General features: G+C 41.1%; 1 protein-coding gene across 2 annotated transcripts in view; it reads left to right on the top strand.

Annotated features, from left to right (window-relative positions):
* The window catches only part of LOC132825355 (general transcription factor 3C polypeptide 1-like), a 69,473-nt gene extending 50,700 nt beyond the window's left edge, over positions 1-18,773 (top strand). Inside the window, exons 30-38 of one of the 2 annotated variants that reach the window (XM_060840524.1) lie at positions 1,640-1,812; positions 2,263-2,547; positions 2,955-3,202; positions 4,954-5,240; positions 9,719-10,205; positions 10,404-10,619; positions 12,756-12,813; positions 16,374-16,566; positions 18,354-18,773. In XM_060840524.1, the coding sequence (XP_060696507.1) occupies positions 1,640-1,812; positions 2,263-2,547; positions 2,955-3,202; positions 4,954-5,240; positions 9,719-10,205; positions 10,404-10,619; positions 12,756-12,813; positions 16,374-16,566; positions 18,354-18,563 (2,157 nt within the window). In that variant the 3' untranslated portion in view covers positions 18,564-18,773. Of the gene's footprint in view, positions 1-1,639; positions 1,813-2,262; positions 2,548-2,954; positions 3,203-4,953; positions 5,241-9,718; positions 10,620-12,755; positions 12,814-16,373; positions 16,567-18,353 lie in introns of both variants that reach the window. The other variant, XM_060840522.1, reaches the window with a different exon arrangement.
* Positions 18,774-20,213: the final 1,440 nt, after the last annotated feature.

Raw genomic sequence — 20,213 nt, 5'->3', positions numbered from 1 at the left:
GGACTGGATTCTAGAGTCATAAGTTCAAAAGACATCATAAAACCAGGATATTAAGTTCAATTAAGTAATAAATCTGAAGTAAAAATGTAGTCATTAGTAATGGTAATCATGCAGTGACTGGGCTGTTGTTTATACAAACCCATCTGATTGGCCAAAGTCATTTAAGGAAAACATTTACCATTCTTGCTTAGCCTGAACTTGCTGACTTTTATAACTGTTCTCTGAAATAGCACCACAGTAAAATGTAAGAAGCCAAGGCACTTCTGCTTTTTAAGGACAGTTTGAGGATGGGCAATAAGTGCTAGATGTTACCAGTGACACCTAGATCCCATGTAACGAGAGGATGAAACGGTTGCCTTCCATCAGGAAAATAAAATTCTGCGGTTCTGTAAAACGCAGGGGCCCCTGTACTTGTTTGTGTTTGACTTTTCTCTACTCTCTTTTTAACATGGTACAAATAACTTAAATGTTTAGAAATGAGAAATGTGTTGAAGAAGATGGTGTGTAAAGGCTTAATAGACCCATCCAAATAGGCAAGGTTCCTTGCAGCTTAGACATTGAACATAGAACAATACAACACAGAACAGGCCCTTCGGCCCACGATGTTGTGCCGAACATTTGTCCTAGCTTAAGCACCTATCCATGTACCTATCCAATTGCCGCTTAAAGGTCACCAATGATTCTGACTCTGCCACTCCCACAGGCAGCGCATTCCATGTCCCCACCACTCTCTGGATAAAGATACCCCTGACATCCCCCTCCCCCCCCCCATACCTTCCACCCTTCACCTTAAATTTATGTCCCCATGTACACTCTGTTGTACCCGGAGAAAAAGTCTCTGACTGTCTACTCTATCTATTCCCCTGATCATCTTATAAACCTCTATCAAGTCACCCCTCATCCTTCACCGTTCCAATGAGAAAAGGCCTAGCACTCTTAACCTATCCTCGTACGACCTATTCTCCATTCCAGGCAACATCCTGGTAAATCTACTCTGCACCCTCTCCAAAGCTTCCACATCTTTCCTCAAGTGAGGCAACCAGAACTGCACACAGTACTCCAAATGTGGCCTTACCAAGGACCTGTACAGCTGCAACATCACCTCACGACTCTTGAATTCAGTCCCTCTGCTAATGAACGCTAATATACCATAGGCCTTTTTACAAGCTCTATCCACCTGAGTAGCAACTTTCAAAGAGCTATGAACATAGACCCCAAGATCCCTCTGCTCCTCCACCTTACTAAGAACCCTACCGTTAACCCTGTATTCCGCATTCTTATTTGTCCTTCCAAAATGGACAACCTCATACTTGACAGGGTTTAACTCCATCGGCCACTCCTCAGCCCAGCTCTGCATCATATCTAAGTCCCTTTGCAGCCGACGACAGCCCTCCTCACTATCCACAACTCCACCAATCTTCGTATTGTCTGCAAATTTACTGACCCACCCTTCGACTCCCTCTTCCAAGTCATTAATAAAAATTACAAACAGCTTCTGCAGTACTCACTTCGCCTAGGTTCCTTGCTGCTGATACTTACGATACTTTGATTCTAAATTTTGAAACTGGTGATGAATCTGAAGTTTTGTTTAGTTTAAACTGAGCATTAGTAATTTTGTGTCAAACTGATATTTGCCTAGACTTTTCACCTCTACAAACAATACAAGGATGAAGTACTGGTGAAAGTGTTTCTCGAGTTTCAACAGCGAAGCTTGGTAAACCGTCGCAGGGTCAGCAAAGCCTTGGGTCCCAAGAAGAGTCGAGCATTGCCCTTCGCACCAATGTCTTATCAATTATCTCAGGCATACTACAGGTAGGTACTGAAATGTTTAAAATAAAGCTGCTAAACTCCAAATACCTGTCAGTTTAACTTCTTATGACACTTTGTGTGAGGTATTGATTTCGCAACAGCAGCAGTAACTGAGCAGTGTCACTGGATTTCGTACAGGTGATTTACTCTTTGTGAATTAAGAACTTTTATTTTTGAGCATGTATTTTCCTATTTGTGGAATAATGTTCAATTAAAATTTTTTGAAAGTGCAGTGTGGTTCTGTTCAAAGGTTTACTTTGAATTGCCGACTTCAAAAGCTTTCCGTGTTGAACTGCTATGTCGGTCAAGAATTGGGTAACATAACTACTTCTGCAAAAGGGAAATCAGTGTGATTATGGTAAAACAGCCCTTGCTGCCTGGTTGATGTCTTCATTTTGCGTTCAGTGATTCTTCCAGCATTTTGTAATCTTCGATCTGGGTGATTTGTTACAGGAACTTCATGTGGCGATTTCCCAGCAACATTTGTTCGGAATCATATAACTTTGTGCAAAAGTTGAAGAATGCAGGCGAGGCTGATCTCCCCAACACCTTTTCATTCCAGGATAAAGAGATACCTATTGAGACAGAAATGGTCACCTACCCTCTGGACGGAAATGGCGGCTACTGTGTGGCTACCATATCCTTATTTATCCTCGGTCTGCTCTCTTTCCACGTCTCGATACCTGAGCAGATTGTGGTTGTGGACAGCACACTTGTAGACAATGAAGTGATAAAAAGGTAAAGGGATCTAGTCATTATAATCGTTGTCTCTTCCACACACACCCCCTCCCCGCACCTCCCAACCTGCCCCCAACACCTCTGTGCAAAATATTAGCCAATTATAGGCAACATGTAAAGAATTTAAACGTGTAGCCTAATGAACACATTTGATATGGAAGTGTATTAATTTTTTTGTTTTATTATTGTGGGCACACGTCATTTTGCCATTTCACAAAACTCAGACAAAATTAATGGGACGGAGTGAGAATTGGGGAAAGTGTGAGCTACTTGTTGCTGGGCAGATTTGTCCCTCAGTTTTTTTTTCCAAAATATTTTTCTTGCACTCGCTCAAGTAGAACGGTTTGATCCTCAAATTGATCGTTGTAAGAGGAGGATTGTTTATACTCTGCTTTGGTATTTTTTAGGTTGGAAAAGGAAGGCATTGATGATTATGAGGATGATGATCTGGACGAAACTGGGAGCAAACCCAAATTTGAAGTGAAGGCTCCTCAAGCTTCGCATACTAATTACTTGCTGATGAGAGGTTATTATGCACCAGGCATTGTGAGCACACGCAACCTCAACCCCAATGACAACATTGTAGTCAACTCATGTCAAGTGAGATTAAAGGTCCGCTCAACACCAGTCCATGGATGCTTGAGTACCACTGGTGGTGAGTCGTCGTCATGTTATTTCTTGTGACATCACAGCAATTGAATCTGTCAACTTGAATAATATCTCACTGTCATTTCTAACATACATCCATTCTGTTTTCCCCACTTCTTTAGTTATTTCTGACTCAGTACTTAACTTCTCACCTTGTGCACGTGATGTTGAAATGAAGTTCTAATGTTCCTCGCTCAAGTTCATGGAAGGGAATGCTTTTGCCAACAGTATTCCTGTCAGTGTTGTGAAATCTGCGGTTTTTGGTCTGATCAGAGCATTAGAATGTCAGATGTTACCTCAGCAAGCCAACGACTGCATTTGCAGCACTTGCTGGTATAGAGACAGGTGGAATCAGATTTATTAGTAACATTTATTGAACCGAACTTCAAAAGCTTTGAGGTTTTCTTGCTTCACAGGCTACACTGACTCAACTGAAATAGTCTAATTATAATGAACAAGTTAGTAATAAGAATTTACTGCGTCCTGTGAGACCATATATGTTCCATATTTTGCTTGTACAGTATGATCATGCACAGTGAAACTGTGTATTATTGTTCAAACTCAACAATTGAGAGTTTTAAACAGAGTCCTTGCAACTAATCCGAAGTAGTTTCAAATTCAGTCTTTTCAAGAAGTGAGTGTACAGTTACAGTCAAATGCAACAGTAAGTTTTTGGTTGCATTTGCTGCTGATGTAATTATAGAGTCATAGAGATGTATAAGCATGGAAACAGACCCTTCGGTCCAACCTGTCCATGCCGACCAAATATCCCAACCTAATCTAGTCCCACCTGCCAGCACCCAGCCCATGTTCCTCCAAACCCTTCCTATTCATTTACCAATCCAAATGCCTCTTAAATGTTGCAATTGTACCAGCCTCCACCGCATCCTCTGGCAGTTGATTCCATACACATACCACCCTCTGCGTGAAAAAGTTGCCTCTTAGGTCTCTTTTATCTCTTTCCCCTCTCACCCTAAACCTATGCCCTCTAGTTCTGGACTCCCCGACCCCAGGGAAAAGACTTTGTCTATTTATCCTATAATTGCAGAGGGCACACGCTCACCATGCACATAGTCGCACTATTTTAAAAACTATGACCCTGAATTTAATTTAAATGCCCCAGCAAAGCTGATGATCTTGAATTAAAACAGATTGATTTTAACGGTGACTCATTTCTTTATTTCTAAATTGGCCATGTCGCTAATACATTTTGTTTTTCAAACACATGCATTATTACCATGTTCCTAAAGTTTATAGCTGCACCGCTCATTTAGTGTGTCCTAGGCAGTTAAATCTCCACTTCCACTTCCACCTGTTTGGAACTATTGCAATAAATAGTTTTGTTAAGTTTTGTTTCTTGGCCTACACTGGGCACTGCCTGTCAGTAAGAGGGTGGTGACCGGAGATGGAAACTAGCAGAGTGGCAATTGAAGCAGAGAATGGGACGGTGAGGGGGAGGTACCCACTTCCTGTTTGAGTGCTGTGCAGGAATGATACCAGCAGCATCAACCTCATGATCCAGTGCATTGTCTCCCGTGCAGTGTAATTTTCTCACTACAGTTCTCAAAATCATATTTGTATCACTTGTTCTGAGCAATTTTATTCATAGTTCATTATTTCCTTCAGATTCTAATGTTACATGTTATTTTTTTCTCTAAAATTAGTTGTTTCTGAAGAGTTTGCATTTCTATGGTAATTGTTTTGATCAATGCAGTTAAACTCTGACTATTTTTAATACCCTGGTCTCTCTCAAACCAGGTTCAGCTGATTTCTTCCAAACTGCTTTGGGGCCAGATGCTCTTCCTGCTTCATTCACAAAACTGCTGAGACCCAGCACTGATGCATATGTTGGAGAGAACATTCAAAGGCAATTTGTGGAGAAGCTCAAATACAGTCCTGAGGACTTGACAGCTATTCTGGAAATCTCACGTGAAGTTGAAGCCTCCTCTTCCTTTGGGATTGAGACAGTGGAACTAGGCAAGACCTTTGCTCACTATGAAGAGGTACAAAATGGAAGAACCAAGACCTTAAAGCAATATTTGCAGGTTTGTTTTACATACAAAATATTGTCTTAGGGGCATTTCTCTCATTGCTTGTGAGTAAATGTTCTTGTATAAAGAAATCCTAGCCTACACATAACTCTCCTCCTGACTCTCCATGGCCTGTTCAAACACTACAAGGCATAAGTCAGGAGTGTAACAAACACTGAATGCTGGAGAAATTCAGATCTGGCTGCATCCATGGAGAGAGAAACAGTTAATGTTTCAAGTCCATTATGGAACTGGCTTGAAGGTGGAAGGCAGAGGGTGGTGGTGGAGGGTTGCCTTTCAGACTGGAGACCTGTGACCAGTGGTGTGCCACAAGGTGCTGAGTCCACTGTTTTTCGTCATTTACGTAAATGATTTGGATGTGGACATCGAAGGTATAGTTAGTCAGTTTGCAGATGACACCAAAATTAGAGGTGTTGTGGGCAGTGAAGAAGTTTGTCTCCGATTACAACAGAACTTGATCAAATGGTCCAATGGGCTGAGGAATGGCAGATAGAGTTTTACTTAGATAAATGAGAGGTGCTGCATTTTGGAAAGGCAAATTTTAGCAGGACTTAAACACTCAATGGTAAGGTCCTAGGGAGTGTTGCTGAACAAAGAGACCTTAGAGTGTAGGTTCATAGTTCCTTGAAAGTGGAGTCGCAGATACATAGGTTAGTGAAGAAGGCGTTTGGTATGTTTTCCTTAATTGGACAGAGCATTGAGCATAGGAGTTGGGAGGTCATACTGCAGCTGCGCAGGACATTGGTTCGGCCATTTTTGGAATATTGTGTGCAATTCTGGTCTCCCTCCTGTTGGAAGGATGTTGTGAAACCTGAAAGGGTTCAGAAAAGATATACAAGGGTGATACCAGGGTTGGAGGGTTGGAGGATTTGAGCTATAGGGAGAGGTTGCATTGGCTGGGGCTGTTTTCACTGGAGCATCAGAGGCTGAGGGGTGACCTTTATAGAGGTTTATAAAATCACGAGGGGCAAGGTCTTTTCCCTGAGTAGCGGGAATCCAGAACTAGAGGGCATAGGTTTAGGGTGAGAGGTGAAAAACTTAAAAGGGACCGAAGGGGCAACTTTCTCACGTAGAGGATGGTACATGTATGGAATGAGTTGCCAGAGGAATTGGTGAAGACTGGTGCAATTACACATTTAAAAGGCATCTGGATAGGTATATGAAGAGGGATGGTTTAGAGGGATATGGGCTGGGTGCTGGCAAATATGACTAGATTAGGTTAGGATATCTGGTCGGCATAGACGAGTTGAACTGAAGGGTCTGTTTCTATGCTGTACATCTCTGACTCCTCAGGAGCTTTGAAGAGGATTTGATGTCAGAAGTATGCAGGGGGTAGAAGGGTCATTGTCATTCTGTCACAGGTACTTCTCATGGTAACCAATGACAATGTTTACAAGAGCTGGGCCAAAACGCGATCCCATGGCTACACCATTTATTTGTGTGTATGTGGTAGTGTTAAAACTGAACTCAGTTGCATAGATGCCACGTTCATGAAACCATGTACATGACCAAATAAATGGTAATTCTGCAAATCCTGCAACATTACCCACGGCAATACCCTGAGTTGTCAGATGAATCGGCCTGGTCTGTGGTTAATCAGCTAGCTAAGGTTGAGTGCAGAGTGAAAAGCCTCAGCTTTGTGTCTCTTTTTAGTAATGTTTACTTCGGGCACTTTCAATTTTGGAAGAATCCTGATAATTTAAAATCTGATTGAAGATTTGTAGCTCGGGTATCCGTTGTTGTGGTTCTGCTCGCCGAGCTGGAAGTTTTTGCTGCAAACGTTTCGTTCCCTGGCTAGGGAACATCATCAGTGCTGTTGGAGCCTCGTGTGAAGCGCTGCTTTGATGTTTCTTCCGGTATTTATATTGGTTTGTTCTTGCCGCTTCCGGGTGTCAGTTTCAGCTGCAGTGATTTGTATGTGGGGTCCAGGTCGATGTGTCTGTTGATGGACGTTCTTGCCATTTCCGGGTGTCAGTTTCAGCTGTAGTGGTTTGTATATGGTGTCCAGGTCAATGTGTCTGTTAATGGAGTTTGGGGATGAATGCCATGCTTCTAGGAATTCTCTGGCTGTTCTCTGTCTGGCTTGTCCTATGATAGTGGTGTTTTCCCAGTCATATTCATGTTGCTGGTTGTCTGAGCGTATGGCTACTAGAGATAGCTGGTCGTGTCGTTTTGTGGCTAGCTGATGTTCATGGATGCGGATTGTTAGCTGTCTTCCTGTTTGTCCTATATAGTGTTTTGTGCAGTCCTTGCATGGTATTTTGTAAACTACGTTAGTTTGGCTCATGCTGGGTATTGGGTCCTTTGTTCTAGTGAGTTGTTGTCTGAGCGTGGATGTTGGCTTGTGTGCTGTTATGAGTCCTAAGGGTCGCAGTAGTCTGGCTGTCAGTTCTGAGACGCTCCTGACGTATGGTAGAGTGGCTAGTCCTTTTGGTTGTGGCATGTCCTCGTTCCTCGGTCTATCTCTTAGGCATCTGGTGATAAAGTTGCGTGGGTATCCGTTTTTGGCGAATACCTTGTATAGATGTTCCTCTTCCTCTTTTCGCAGTTCTGGTGTACTGCAGTGTGTTGTGGCCCTTTTGAATAGTGTCCTGATGCAGCTTCGTTTGTGTGTGTTGGGGTGGTTACTTTCATAGTTTAAGACTTGGTCTGTGTGTGTTGGTTTCCTATGTACCCTTGTGGTGAATTCTCCGTTGGGTGTTCTCTCTACTAACACTTCTAGGAATGGGAGTTGGCTATCCTTTTCCTCTTCTCGTGTGAATCGGATTCCTGTGAGTGTGGCGTTGATGATTCGGTGTGTTTTTTCTATATCTGTGTTTTTGATGATTACAAAGGTGTCATCAACATATCTGATCCAGAGTTTGGGTTGGATTTGTGGTATGGCTGTATGTTCTAACCTTTGCATAACTGCCTCTGCTATGAGTCCCGAGATTGGTGATCCCATGGGTGTTCCGTTGATTTGTTCGTATATGTGATTGTTGAATGTAAAGTGTGTGGTGAGGCACAGGTCCAGTAGTTTAAGTATGCCGTCCTTGTTGATAGGTTCGGCCTCCTGTGTTCTGTTATGTATGTCCAGTAGGTTGGCTATTGTTTCTCTGGCTAGGGTTTTGTCAATTGAAGTGAACAGTGCCGTCACATCGAATGATACCATGGTTTCTTCTTTGTCTATGTGTGTATTCCTGATGACGTCCAAGAATTCCTGTGTTGATTGTATGGAGTGTTTGGATCCGCAGACTAGGTGTTTCAGTTTTTGTTGTAGTTCTTTGGCCAGTTTGTATACTGGTGTCCCTGGTAGTGATACTATGGGTCTGAGTGGGAATACCGGAAGAAACATCAAAGCAGCGCTTCACACGAGGCTCCAACAGCACTGATGATGTTCCCTAGCCAGGGAACGAAACGTTTGCAGCAAAAACTTCCAGCTCGGCGAGCAGAACCACAACAATCCTGATAATGCCAACGAGGGCAAAATAGACACTCAAAACGGCAGCAACTTGAAGCATGCAGTGCCTTTTAGCATGGTCAGATTTCCCAAAGGCTTTGCAGGAGTGTTATATATCATCATTTGACTCCAAATTGGATAAGGATCTTCTTGGACAAATGTCCAAAAGTTTGATAGATCCCTAAGTACTGTTTTAGCCATGTCAGCCATGGCTCAGCTGGTAGAGCCATGCAACTCAGAGTGCTGATTTCAAATTCGATTCCAGGATGTGGGTGATTTCAGCAATAACATGCTGCAGCCCTTCCTGCTGCACTATTGTCTGCATGATAAGACGTTAGACTGAGGCGCCATCAGTCTGCTCAAGTGCATGTAAAAGACCTCATTAGAGCAAGATAGTTCTGTCTGGTGACCTGGTCAATATTTATTTCTTCATTAACATCTGTTCAGCACAAGAACAGATTTTCTGATCCTTTCTATCTGTGGGAATTTGTTGTAAGCAAATTAGTGACCCTGTTTGCTACATTACAGCAGTTAGTATGATTCAGAGTGTTTTAATTTACTGTAAAGCTCTTTGAAACATCTAGTGGTTGGGATAGGGTCATAGAGCTGTACAGCACAGCAACAGACCCTTTGGTCCAACTCGTCCATGCCAACCAGAGATCCCAACCTAATCTAGTCCCATTTGCCGTCACTTGGTCATTATCCTTCTAAACCCTTCCTCTTCATATACCCATCCAGATGCCTTTCAAACGTTATAATTGTGTTATATAATAAGTCTTTTTCTTAAAGGGAAAAATTTAAGGAGTGCTTTCCAGACCTAGGCAAAAAGGGTATGGTTGGAGGTGGCAGAGTAGTGGCAAAGATAAGTCAATTTAATAATTTCAGAAAAAGCTTTCTTTACAGTTTAAAATGTTGAGTGAGAGTTACAGCTCAAAGGGTAATTTTATAATTTTGGTAATTGCTTGATGAAAGTCATTTTTCCAGTTGTTATTAAAGAAGCTTAATTCAGCACAAAGTTTCTCCCATCTTTCAGGATTTGATTGCGTTGGACCAAATGGTGGAAGTTGGTGGCTCCGCAGCACGGCTGGCTGCCATAACCCATGCTAGCTCATGGCTGCTTCATCCATTCCACGTACGGAAAAGTATCATGAAAACGGAGTCAGAGAGTCCTGTGGATGTGGGTTCCAAACATATTACCCATATAAACCATTCAGAATCCAGTGCAAAGATCATAGTGGAAAGTACAGGGGACGCTGAAGGATACAAAGACAATACAAAACCTAATCCCAACACAACTGGTATGGAGATCAAAGCTGAGCATCACAGACTGGAGCCCACTACAGTACCGAATGAAGCTGTTGACATGACACTGACTGGAAATATAAAAAGGACCATCGAGAAAGTTGGAAGTGAAATACATGAACACGGGCCTCCGAGTAAAATACCTCGTCAAGACACTGAGTCTTCTGAGTTGAGCTGTGATTCCTCAGTCAGGGGACAGCCTGTAGACAGTACAGTGGGTGAGCCAAAAGCCAGCTTGCCTCAAACTCAGACGGGGCAGAAACAAACAAAGTCTCTGCAACAAGAGAGTAGAACCGGAGAGGCAGATTCTGAGCGTGGTTGGGATGAAGACCAGAATAAGGAGGGAAACAGTGAGCTACTTAGCTCTTCATGTCACAGTAAAAATACAAACATCTCTTCTCCATCCAAACCACCAGGTGAACCATCCATGGGAGAAGATGGAAATGACGATCTGATATCTTCTCAACACACGTCCAGAGTGAGTGAGCGTCCGAGTGAAACCATTCCACATGCAGATGGACAAGCTCAGCTTCAGGAAAGTAATTCTACAGGCTGTCGAGAGGAACATTTACAGCTAGACAAAAATCTTCATGTAAGCAAGAATCAGGACAGATCCAAGCTTCAGGGAGAAGGTAGAGAAATATTAGACATTATTGTTTGAAACTAACCCAGCTTTTCAGAATGTTCAGTTGATTGCCTTTTGCAGTGCTGCTTGCCAGTATGCTTTGTCTTGTGAGGTATCGGTGGTGGAGGGCTGAGGAGTGAGAAACTTTCTTCATATTTGCAGTATTAATGTTTGTATCTTTTAAGCTTCTTTAAATATATTATTCATCGGTAATCAGAATATTACAATACTTAATAAACTAGCACCACAGAGCTAGCAATGAGTCATCAGACAGTGCCATTAGTAGTGTGATAGGAACACAATGATAATCCACATTCTGCTCCTCACAGAGTATCAGGTACATGATCTCCACAGGAGATGGGAGAACGAGTTAGCCCTGACGTTCAGACCTTGGTGAACTGCAATTTCTTGGGTAATTGTCAGGTTGCCTGCTGTTTTCACCAAGATTTTTAATTGAGATAAAAGATATATTTTGGAAACAAATTGTAGAGCAGAGCTTAAAGATCATTTTGTTTTTTATCTTTTGTTCTCATTCAATCAATGTGCATGTCACGAAATTTGAGAAATCAAATTTGCTTTGCTATTCCTTTGTGTGCTTGTAACTCCCATACTGTACAGTGATAGTAATACCTTTAACTAAATCATAGTACAATTACACATTTATTGCAATTGTTTAGCATACTTTGCAGCAGGAACTGACTTTACGAGAGTAATGCAGAAGAGTCGCAGAGTCATACTCATCCATGCCGACCAGATATCCCAACCCAAGCTAGTCCCACCTGCCACCACCCGGCCCATATCCCTCAAACCTCCCAATTTTACATAACAATGCAATGGAGAGTGTGTGGAGGAGATTCACCAGGATGTTGCCTGGGATGAGAAGTCTCCATTATGAGGAGACACTGGATAAGCTGGGTTTGTTTTCCTTGGAGCAGAGGAGGCTGAGAGTTGGGGTAGGATCTGACTTGAGGTATACAGAATTATGAGAGTTGTAGAGTGGCTCGTGAGAATCCTTTCTCAATGTCCGATCAGGAATTGAATATTTCTTGATTTCTGTTAACCATAAGTAACAAAGAGAAAAATATATGTGCATTAATACAGTAATTTAACACTTGTGAATAGAAGAGGATAAGGAGGAACCTGGGCATTTCCGACAGGCAGAGCATAAACAGCATAAACAAGTTACTGGATGTCATGTTTTGCAGGCTTTTGACAGTTAGTTGTTGAACACATTTAACCCAGTGCCTTTGGATTGGGAAAGCTAACCAATGAAAGGGAAAACAATAGTATCATTGAGCTGTAGAGAATAGAAATAGGCCCTTTGGCCAACCATATCTATGCTGACCAACAAACAGCAAATTGCAATAATCCCATGTACTTGCACTTAGTCCATAGCCTATTATGCTCAGGCATTTTAAATGCTTATCCAGATGCTTCTTAAATGTTGTGTGTGTACCTGCCAGGAGCCGTAAGTTTAAAAGGTAAGGTGTAAGTGGTTTGGAAGAGATCTGAGAAAACTTTTCTTTTCACCCAGGTGGTGGTAGAAATATGGAACACGCTGTCTGGGTGGGTGGTGGAGGCAGGTACACACACAACATTTAAGAAGCATCTGGATAAGCATTTAAAATGCATGAGCATAATAGGCTATGGACTAAGTGCAAGTACAAGGGATTATTGCAATTTGCTGTTTGTTGGTCAGCATAGATATGGTTGGCCAAAGGGCCTATTTCTGTTCTCTAAAGCTCTACGATACTATTGTTTTCCCTTTCATTGGTTAGCTTTTCCAATCCAAAAGCACTGGGTTATATGTGTTCAGCAACTAACTGTACAAAGCCCTCAAAACATGACATCCAGTAACTTGTCTTCCGTGCTGTTTATGCTCTGCCTGTCGGAAATGCCCAGGTTCCTCCTTATCCTCTTCCATGCATAACTGGCAAATTACTGTATTAACGCATATTTTTCCCTTTTGTTACTTATGGTTAACAGAAACCAGGAAATATTCAATTCCTGATTTAATTTATAAGATTATGAAAAGATAAAATCAGAATTGCACATGTGTGTTCTTAATTATGAATCATGAGGGTGCATTTGGGCTTTTTTCTTTGCAAGGGGCATTCACATTTTAAATTGAATCTCTGTATAGGAGATGATACAGTTGAAAATGTCAAGGTGGAAAACACAGTGCAAACCCCATCAGAAAGGTAAGCAACAATGTTTCCATGTTAATTGAAGAGAAAAAAAACATTCGATCAGAAAACTGAAATGCAAAATGAAAATGCATTTGTGCTGTATCTAGTCCTGATCAAAATTCCATTTGGATCACCTGACTATGTTTAGCCTGAAATGACCCATATGATTGGGCTGTCAACTTCAAGCTGTAACACAGGCTATGAAATGTAACCACTTGTGGAAATTCTGACACGTTGAGTGGTGACTTCTATACCTTGCTCCACGCCTCAGAATCTCAGGACAAGTCCAGAGGTGGCATCTTGCCAATCAGACTGTAAGAAGGAGGTACATAGAAACACAGGGTTTAGGAGCAAGAGTAGACTATTTAATCCTTTAAAAATGCTCCAGCATTCAGTAAGATCATGACTGAACTGGTTGTGGTCTCAGCTTTGCTTTGTGGACTGTACAAGATAATCCTTCACTCTCTTGACTATCAAAACTCAACCTTGAATAAATGTAGAAAAGTAGCCTGCACTACCTTCTGGGTAAAAGAAATCAATTCTCTAATAACCCTGAGAAAAATCTCTCCTCATCTCTGTCTTAAGAGTAAGAGGTTTTCCTTTTATTTCAAATTATGTCCCCTCATTTTACTCTGCCATACAAGAGGAAGGATCTTCCTGAAATATTCCCTCAGATCTCTTATGTTTCAATAAGGTCACCTTTCATATGCCCAATATGTTTCTTCATCAGATAAGCCCTTCATCCCAGGAATGAATTGAGTGAACATTCTCTGAATTGCTTCTAAGGCAATTGTTTTCTGTTAAGGAGGCTATTCAGTTCATCACAGGCTAGGCCACATTTATGGGGCATCCTTAATTTCCTAGAGGGCAGTTAAAAGTCAACCACATTGCTGTGGGTCTGGGATCACATGTAGGCCTGACTTGTTCCTTTCCCTAAAGAGTATTAGATTAGATTCCCTACAGTATGGAAACAGGCCCTTCAGCCCAACAAGTCCACACTGACCCTCCGAAGACTAAGCCACCCAAACCGATTTCCCCAAGCCTATATTTACCCCTGGCTAATGCACCTAACACTACGGGCAATTTAGCATGGCCAATTCACCTAACCTGCACATCTTTGGATTGTGGGAGGAAACCGGAGCACCCAGAGGAAACCCACACAGACACAGGGAGAATGTGCAAACTCCACACAGTCGCCTGACATGGGAATCGAACCTGGGTCCCTGTGAGGCAGCAGTGCTAACCATTGAGCTACCTGAGATTTCATTTGATTGAGATCTATTCCCGGGAATAGAAAAAAATGTTTTTCCTACAATTGACACCAGTTTCATGTCATTATTAGGTTCTTAGTGAATTTTTATTGAATTCAAAATCCACCATCTGCTATGGCAGGATTTGAACCTGGGTCCCCAGAACATTACCCAGGTCTCTCAAGCAATAATACCACAAGATCACAACTTCCCCTATTGTACAGAATATTCCAGAAATCATCTCACTGATGTCCTGTACAATTACAGTAAAAGTACTTTTATATTTCATTCCTCTTGCAATGAACAATGACATTTCATTTACCTTCCTAACCACTTGCTGCGCCTGCATTCTCACTTTTTGTCATGCATGCACCTGGGTATTCACATCCTACTGTGTCACTGAGTTTTGCAATCTCTCTCTCTTTTAAATACTACACTACTATTCTATTCTTTCTGCCAAATTAAAAATCACACAACACCAGGTTATAGCCCAACAGGTTTAATTGGAAGCACTAGCTTTCGGAGCGCTGCTCCTTCATTAAGTTGTTGACCTGATGAAGGAACGTCGCTCCGAAAGCTAGTGCTTCCAATTAAGCCTGTTGGGCTATAACCTGGTGTTGTGTGATTTTTAACTTTGTACACCCCCAGTCCAACACCAGCATCTCCAAACCATTCTTTCTGCCCAAATGGATAAGTTCACCTTAAAATGACTTTATACTACATTGGGCAAAAAATTGACCAATCAGTTAATCCTTTATAACCTTTCTCTGCTTTGTCTTGATAACTTAATCTCCAACCTATCCTATTGACGCCATCAGCAAATTTACCAACCATCTGTTCAGCATTCAGCAGCCTCACCCAAATCAAATCTATGATTTGTAAATTGTTGAGACCTCAGCACTGGTCCCAGTGGTCTCCATTAATGAAAGCTTGCAAACCTAAAAGAATGTCCATTCATCCCTACTTTATCCCTGTTAGTCAACCAATCCTTGATCCATGCTTGATATCAATACCTTTATGACCTATGCATCAGCCTTTCATGTGGCATCTTAACCAAATGCATTTTGGAAACAATGTCTAATCATGGGATTCTCCAGGCTCAGTAAAGGAAACCCAGGTGATAGTGTAACTTAATAAGAGTCTAAAATACCTCTTTTCAATAGCTAGGGCCAGTCAGGTGGAGCACTGATGATTTGAAATACACACAGCTGTTACACTGTTTCAGGCATTCAATCAAAATTTCATTCAGAAAAGTTGAAATTTAGATTTCATTGTGTGGCCAATGCACGTGAAAATTGCTCTTGACTTGTCCTGCAGGCCAGTAACTGTGCTGGGAAGTAGAGGAATTTTTGTATCTTTTGCTATCACCTGAGAATTGGGTAATATTGTCAAGAGTTGAATGAGCAAAATGCAAAACATTTCGCCCTCCAATTTCTTGGCACAACCGCAAGAAAATGTCTGCTATTACGCTGATATCTCCCTCAACCTTTTCTCTCATGTCCTCTCTAACTGATATTGCCATTTAAAACTGAAGTGTAGACAGCTTTGTGCCATGGATTCAGACCTGTTTCCAACTGAATTGAAGCAGCCCATATCTCCTGTGGTATTTTGACCTCTCCTAGTAAGAGTAACTTGGAGAGGCTTTTATCAGATCAGTGAGAGATTGATTTGAACACTGGTTCTACAAGTGGAAGTGCAGAGGGTCAACTCCATCTCCAGTATTTAGGTTTACCAGGCTGATTCTGAGGATAGCAGGACTGACGTATGAGGAGAGTTTGACTAGGTTAGAATTGTTTTCTCTGGAGTTCAGACAAATGGGAGAGGGATCTCATACAGACTTACAAAATTCAAACAGGACCAGACAGGGAGATGCAGGGAGGATGTCCAGAACTAGGGGTCTCACTCTGAGGATTTGGGCCGGACCATTTAGAACAGAGATGAGGAGACATATCTTCACCCAGAGAGTGGGTGAGCCTGTGGAATTCATTATCACAGGAAATAGTTGATGACAAAACGTTGAGTGTAGACAAGAAGCAGCTAGATGTAGCACTTGGGGCGAATGGGATCAGAGGTCATGGGGAGAAAGCAGCATTAGGCGATTGAGTTGGACAATCAGCCATGATCATGATGAATGGCGGAGCAGGCCCAAAGGGGCCGAATGGCCTCTTCCTACTCCTATCTTCTATCATTCTATGTCTATGTTTCTCTTTCCTTTAACAGTAAGTCAGAACAAGCACAGGCTGATCACACTAACAGTACTAATTGTCTTTGCAGAAACTCTGATTTTAATTGAATAACTACGTTTTTGCTCGAATCTTGCAGTGAATACGAAAAGATTAGTTTTGTCTGTCATCCCTGGAGGATTGTTGATGGAAGCCTGAATAAACCTGTCTGTAAAGGAATGATAGAAGCCATGTTATATCACATTATGACAAAACCTGGGATCACAGAACAGAAACTGTTAAGTTATTATAATGCTGTGCTACAGCCTGTCATTGTCCTGGAAATATTGCAGGTAAATATGGTTTAATTTTGCATATGAGTATAGTTTGAATTGCAGAGATGTTCCTTCCTAATTAGAATTTTTGCATAAATTGTAGCTTCATTGCCAAGTATGCTATTAACTCCTGTCAATGAGAAGTTAAGAAACTAGTTACAGCACATGAAACTTGAGCTGAATTTAATTATATTAGATTTATTTTTGTGCCCTACATGATGGGGACTTTTGTTTTATTATCGGCAGTTTCCATTATTAACCTTCTGAGTCTTCTGGATGCCGACAGATAATGGGTCTTCCAGGACATTTGTAGGGTTGTTTCTGTATTTATATGTTTTATAGTTTCAATTTGATGGCAGTTTTTTTTGGATTCCACTTTGCCAAAACTTGCAGCCAAAGAACCCAATGTTTTCATGAAAAGAATTTTAATAATTCCTTGACTTGGGGGAGGAGCCTGTAACAGCCGACTTTAGGAGCAAACAAAACAGAAGAATTGCATTTATATAGCACCCTTCCAAATCTCAGGGCATCTGAAACTGCTTTACAGCCAATGAAACACTTTTGAAATTTGTAAATGTGATGGAGGAAATGTAGGTTTGCACACAGCAAGTTGCCATCCACAGCAATGTGTTAATGAGAAGGTGATCTGCCTCAGTGGTGTTAATAGAGAAATAAATATTAGCCAGGACATTGGAGTAATTCCCCTGCTATTCTTTGAAATATCTCCTTGGATTTTTATGTCCAGCTTAAAGACTGGACACAATGCCTTAAGTCATCTGCAAAACGGATATAGATCAGAGACATTTAGTTAATAGTCTTCAAATCTTCTGTTTATGTTTAGAAACAAATTGGTTTGTTTGAGTTGTACACTTGTAAACCCCATGAGTATTACCATTTATAGCTGTGTGGCAAACTCCATCAGGCAGTGGTCATGTAAAAATGGATTTATTATTCCATAACTCTGCCAACTTTTTTTAAAATCAAGGCCGCACAACACCAGATTTATTTGAAATTGCAAGCTTTCGGAGTGCTGCTCCTTCGTCAGGTGTAATAGAGGAAAGCACACCCCAGGTGCAATGCTCTGAAAGCTTGTGATTTTAAATAAATCTTCTTGGACTGTAATCTGGTGTTGATTGACCTCTGACTTTGTCCACCCCAGTCCAACACCAGCACCTCCACATCACAGTTTTTTTTTAAGGTGATGGTCATTTGAAGGTACTTAAGACTTGAGCCAATCCTGTAAAAATAGAATACAGTTTACAACACTTTAGAAAAAGACACGGTATCTTTGTCGAAAAGACTTTTCACCATCACCAGTCGGCAATAGTTGGTGAACCACCTGCAAGCTAAGTTTTATTTTAGTCAGTTATTTTATTGGAGTCAACAAAGGCTAAGCCTACAAAGATCACTACTCAGAGTGTAGGGGTGTGAAATGCCTGGCCTACAACAGGAGTCAACTCGCCAACTTTAAGGGCATTTAAATAGACATTGGATAAACATGTGGATGAAAATGGAATAGTTTAGTTGGATGGGCTTCAGATTGGTTCCCAGGTCAGCACAACATTGAGGGGCCGAAGGGCCTGTAATATTCTATGTTCTAAAAACTGCGAGATTGACTTTTGAATGTCCAGGAGGTTCTGTTTTCTTGCATGTTGGGGTTACGTTTGTTTTCTGCTTCCAATTTTGTCTTAATTTAGTGTTGTCATATTTCTACTTCCCATTATGAACCAGGAATTCAACTTAAATTTCTACTTTAAATGTTGAAATGGTGTTTTCTCATTTTGAATTTCTGTTGTCATCCGCAGGCTCTGGAGACCGTTGGCTGCATTAGGAAGCGCTACTTAACCAAAACTAAGCCTGTCTCCCTGTTCTCAACTCCCACGTGCGCTACCGAGATGCAGCATTGTAAATTGGCTGACAGTTTTACAGTTTTTTATGAACCTACCATAGACTGTGTTTTAAGACTCGGCAAAGTCTTTCCACATGAACCAAACTGGAACAAATGGATACAATAACACAGCAGTTTAAGAATTCTTTTTATTGCTTAAATGAAGGATATTTTCTTCACAGGTGCTGACCATTCCTAAGAACGATCTCAGAAGATTCCAAACTTGCCTAACTGAATGGAGCAGTTTATCAAAAAACTGAAGTCCAATATATTAGGTCAATAATGCTAGACTAAAGTTGGGAGTGAAGAAATAAACCTTTTTATTAAACCTTTACAAGTTGTGCTCTTCAACTTGTTTTGCACCTCATTTTCTTGAATTCAATGATTTGGCTTCAGTTTACTCGTTCATTTTCGATTCCACACAAATGCTTCATCACTGGGTCACCAACTGCTTTTACAACCTCATAACAAAATGGATACGGTGTGTTGAACCTTACAGTCAAATAATGCCTCTCTTGAAAGAATTGCAAGCTACAACAAATCATTTGTCTAACACCTTTTGACATAAGGCAAGGGATTTCACAGGACATCCATCAACCAAGATGAATGTCTAGCTGATGAGACAACAGTGAAAACAGAAATTGTTGGAAGTACTCACAGACTAAGGGCAGCTAGTTGAGAGAAAGAGAATTAGATATTTCAGGACAATAACCATTTATATACAGTTTAATGACACCTCGGTCAAAGAGCTTAAGTTTAAAGAATATCGTAAAGTACATAGAGGGGATCAGAGAAAAAAAGCCAGAGTTTAATGCTTGCATGTTTGAAGGTACAGTTTGTGGTGGAGTGAAGGAAGATTAACATGGCCAAGTGGCCGTATTGGAAGAAGGTGAAATTCCTTCCTCAGTGCTATGGGTCTGGAGCAGTTTACAGAGGTCAGGAGGGCTGAGGTCTTGGCATCCAACCCTGAAGGGGAAAAGCAGTAAAAGTTGTGAATGACTCCTATTGATCTGACTTGTATACCTCAAAATGGAAAACTAGTACATTCATTTCTAAGTATTTCTGCTGTTTCCCTCTGGAAAGGATTAATTAAACTGAAGTGTTAATGGATTGGGTGCCATTCTCAGCCATGGTGATTCAACAGGGATTACACATCTAGGAATCTGCCATTTAACAACTGTACTGGGTGACTTGAATAGCTTTAGCCAACAATGTGTATCCATCTTAGTATGTGACACCCCGAAGAAAGTTAAGCTTATGGACTAAAGGTCTGAATGTGATAGCTTATTCATCAGCCTTGTTCAACCCTCTGCTCATTTTTTGGTATTTTATAAATACCTGGTGATTGTATAAATTATGTATCATGTGTGTTTTATTGAGAATGTCTTGCTATTAAGTTTGTTCCATCCCAGCACAATGTACTCTTTGTTGTAATCACTAACGTTCTCCCTACTGTCTGCATGCACAGTCATGCAAAAGAAGCAATCACTTTATAATAAGTTATCCTTCAAGTGTGTTCTCCATGTATCATTTCTAACAACTGTGTTCTTCAGCTGACTGGATAATTTGCAAAGTAAAGAGGGATTTTATCCAATAGACAACTTTAGTTGTGACAACTGCTGTTTCAAAATTTTAACATTGTGATTTTAAGTAGCAAGTTTCTGTTCTCACTTCTGGCACAAAGTTGTCAAACAAAAATAAAACTACAGCAGCTTGGTTTGTAAACGAAGAAAATTGTAGGAAATGGAGCAACTTCTGAATAGAATATTGGTTCTGC

This window comes from Hemiscyllium ocellatum, chromosome 20 (genome assembly GCF_020745735.1).
Source record: "Hemiscyllium ocellatum isolate sHemOce1 chromosome 20, sHemOce1.pat.X.cur, whole genome shotgun sequence".
Classification (NCBI taxonomy): domain Eukaryota; kingdom Metazoa; phylum Chordata; class Chondrichthyes; order Orectolobiformes; family Hemiscylliidae; genus Hemiscyllium; species Hemiscyllium ocellatum.
This window is presented reverse-complemented; position numbering and strand designations above follow the sequence as displayed.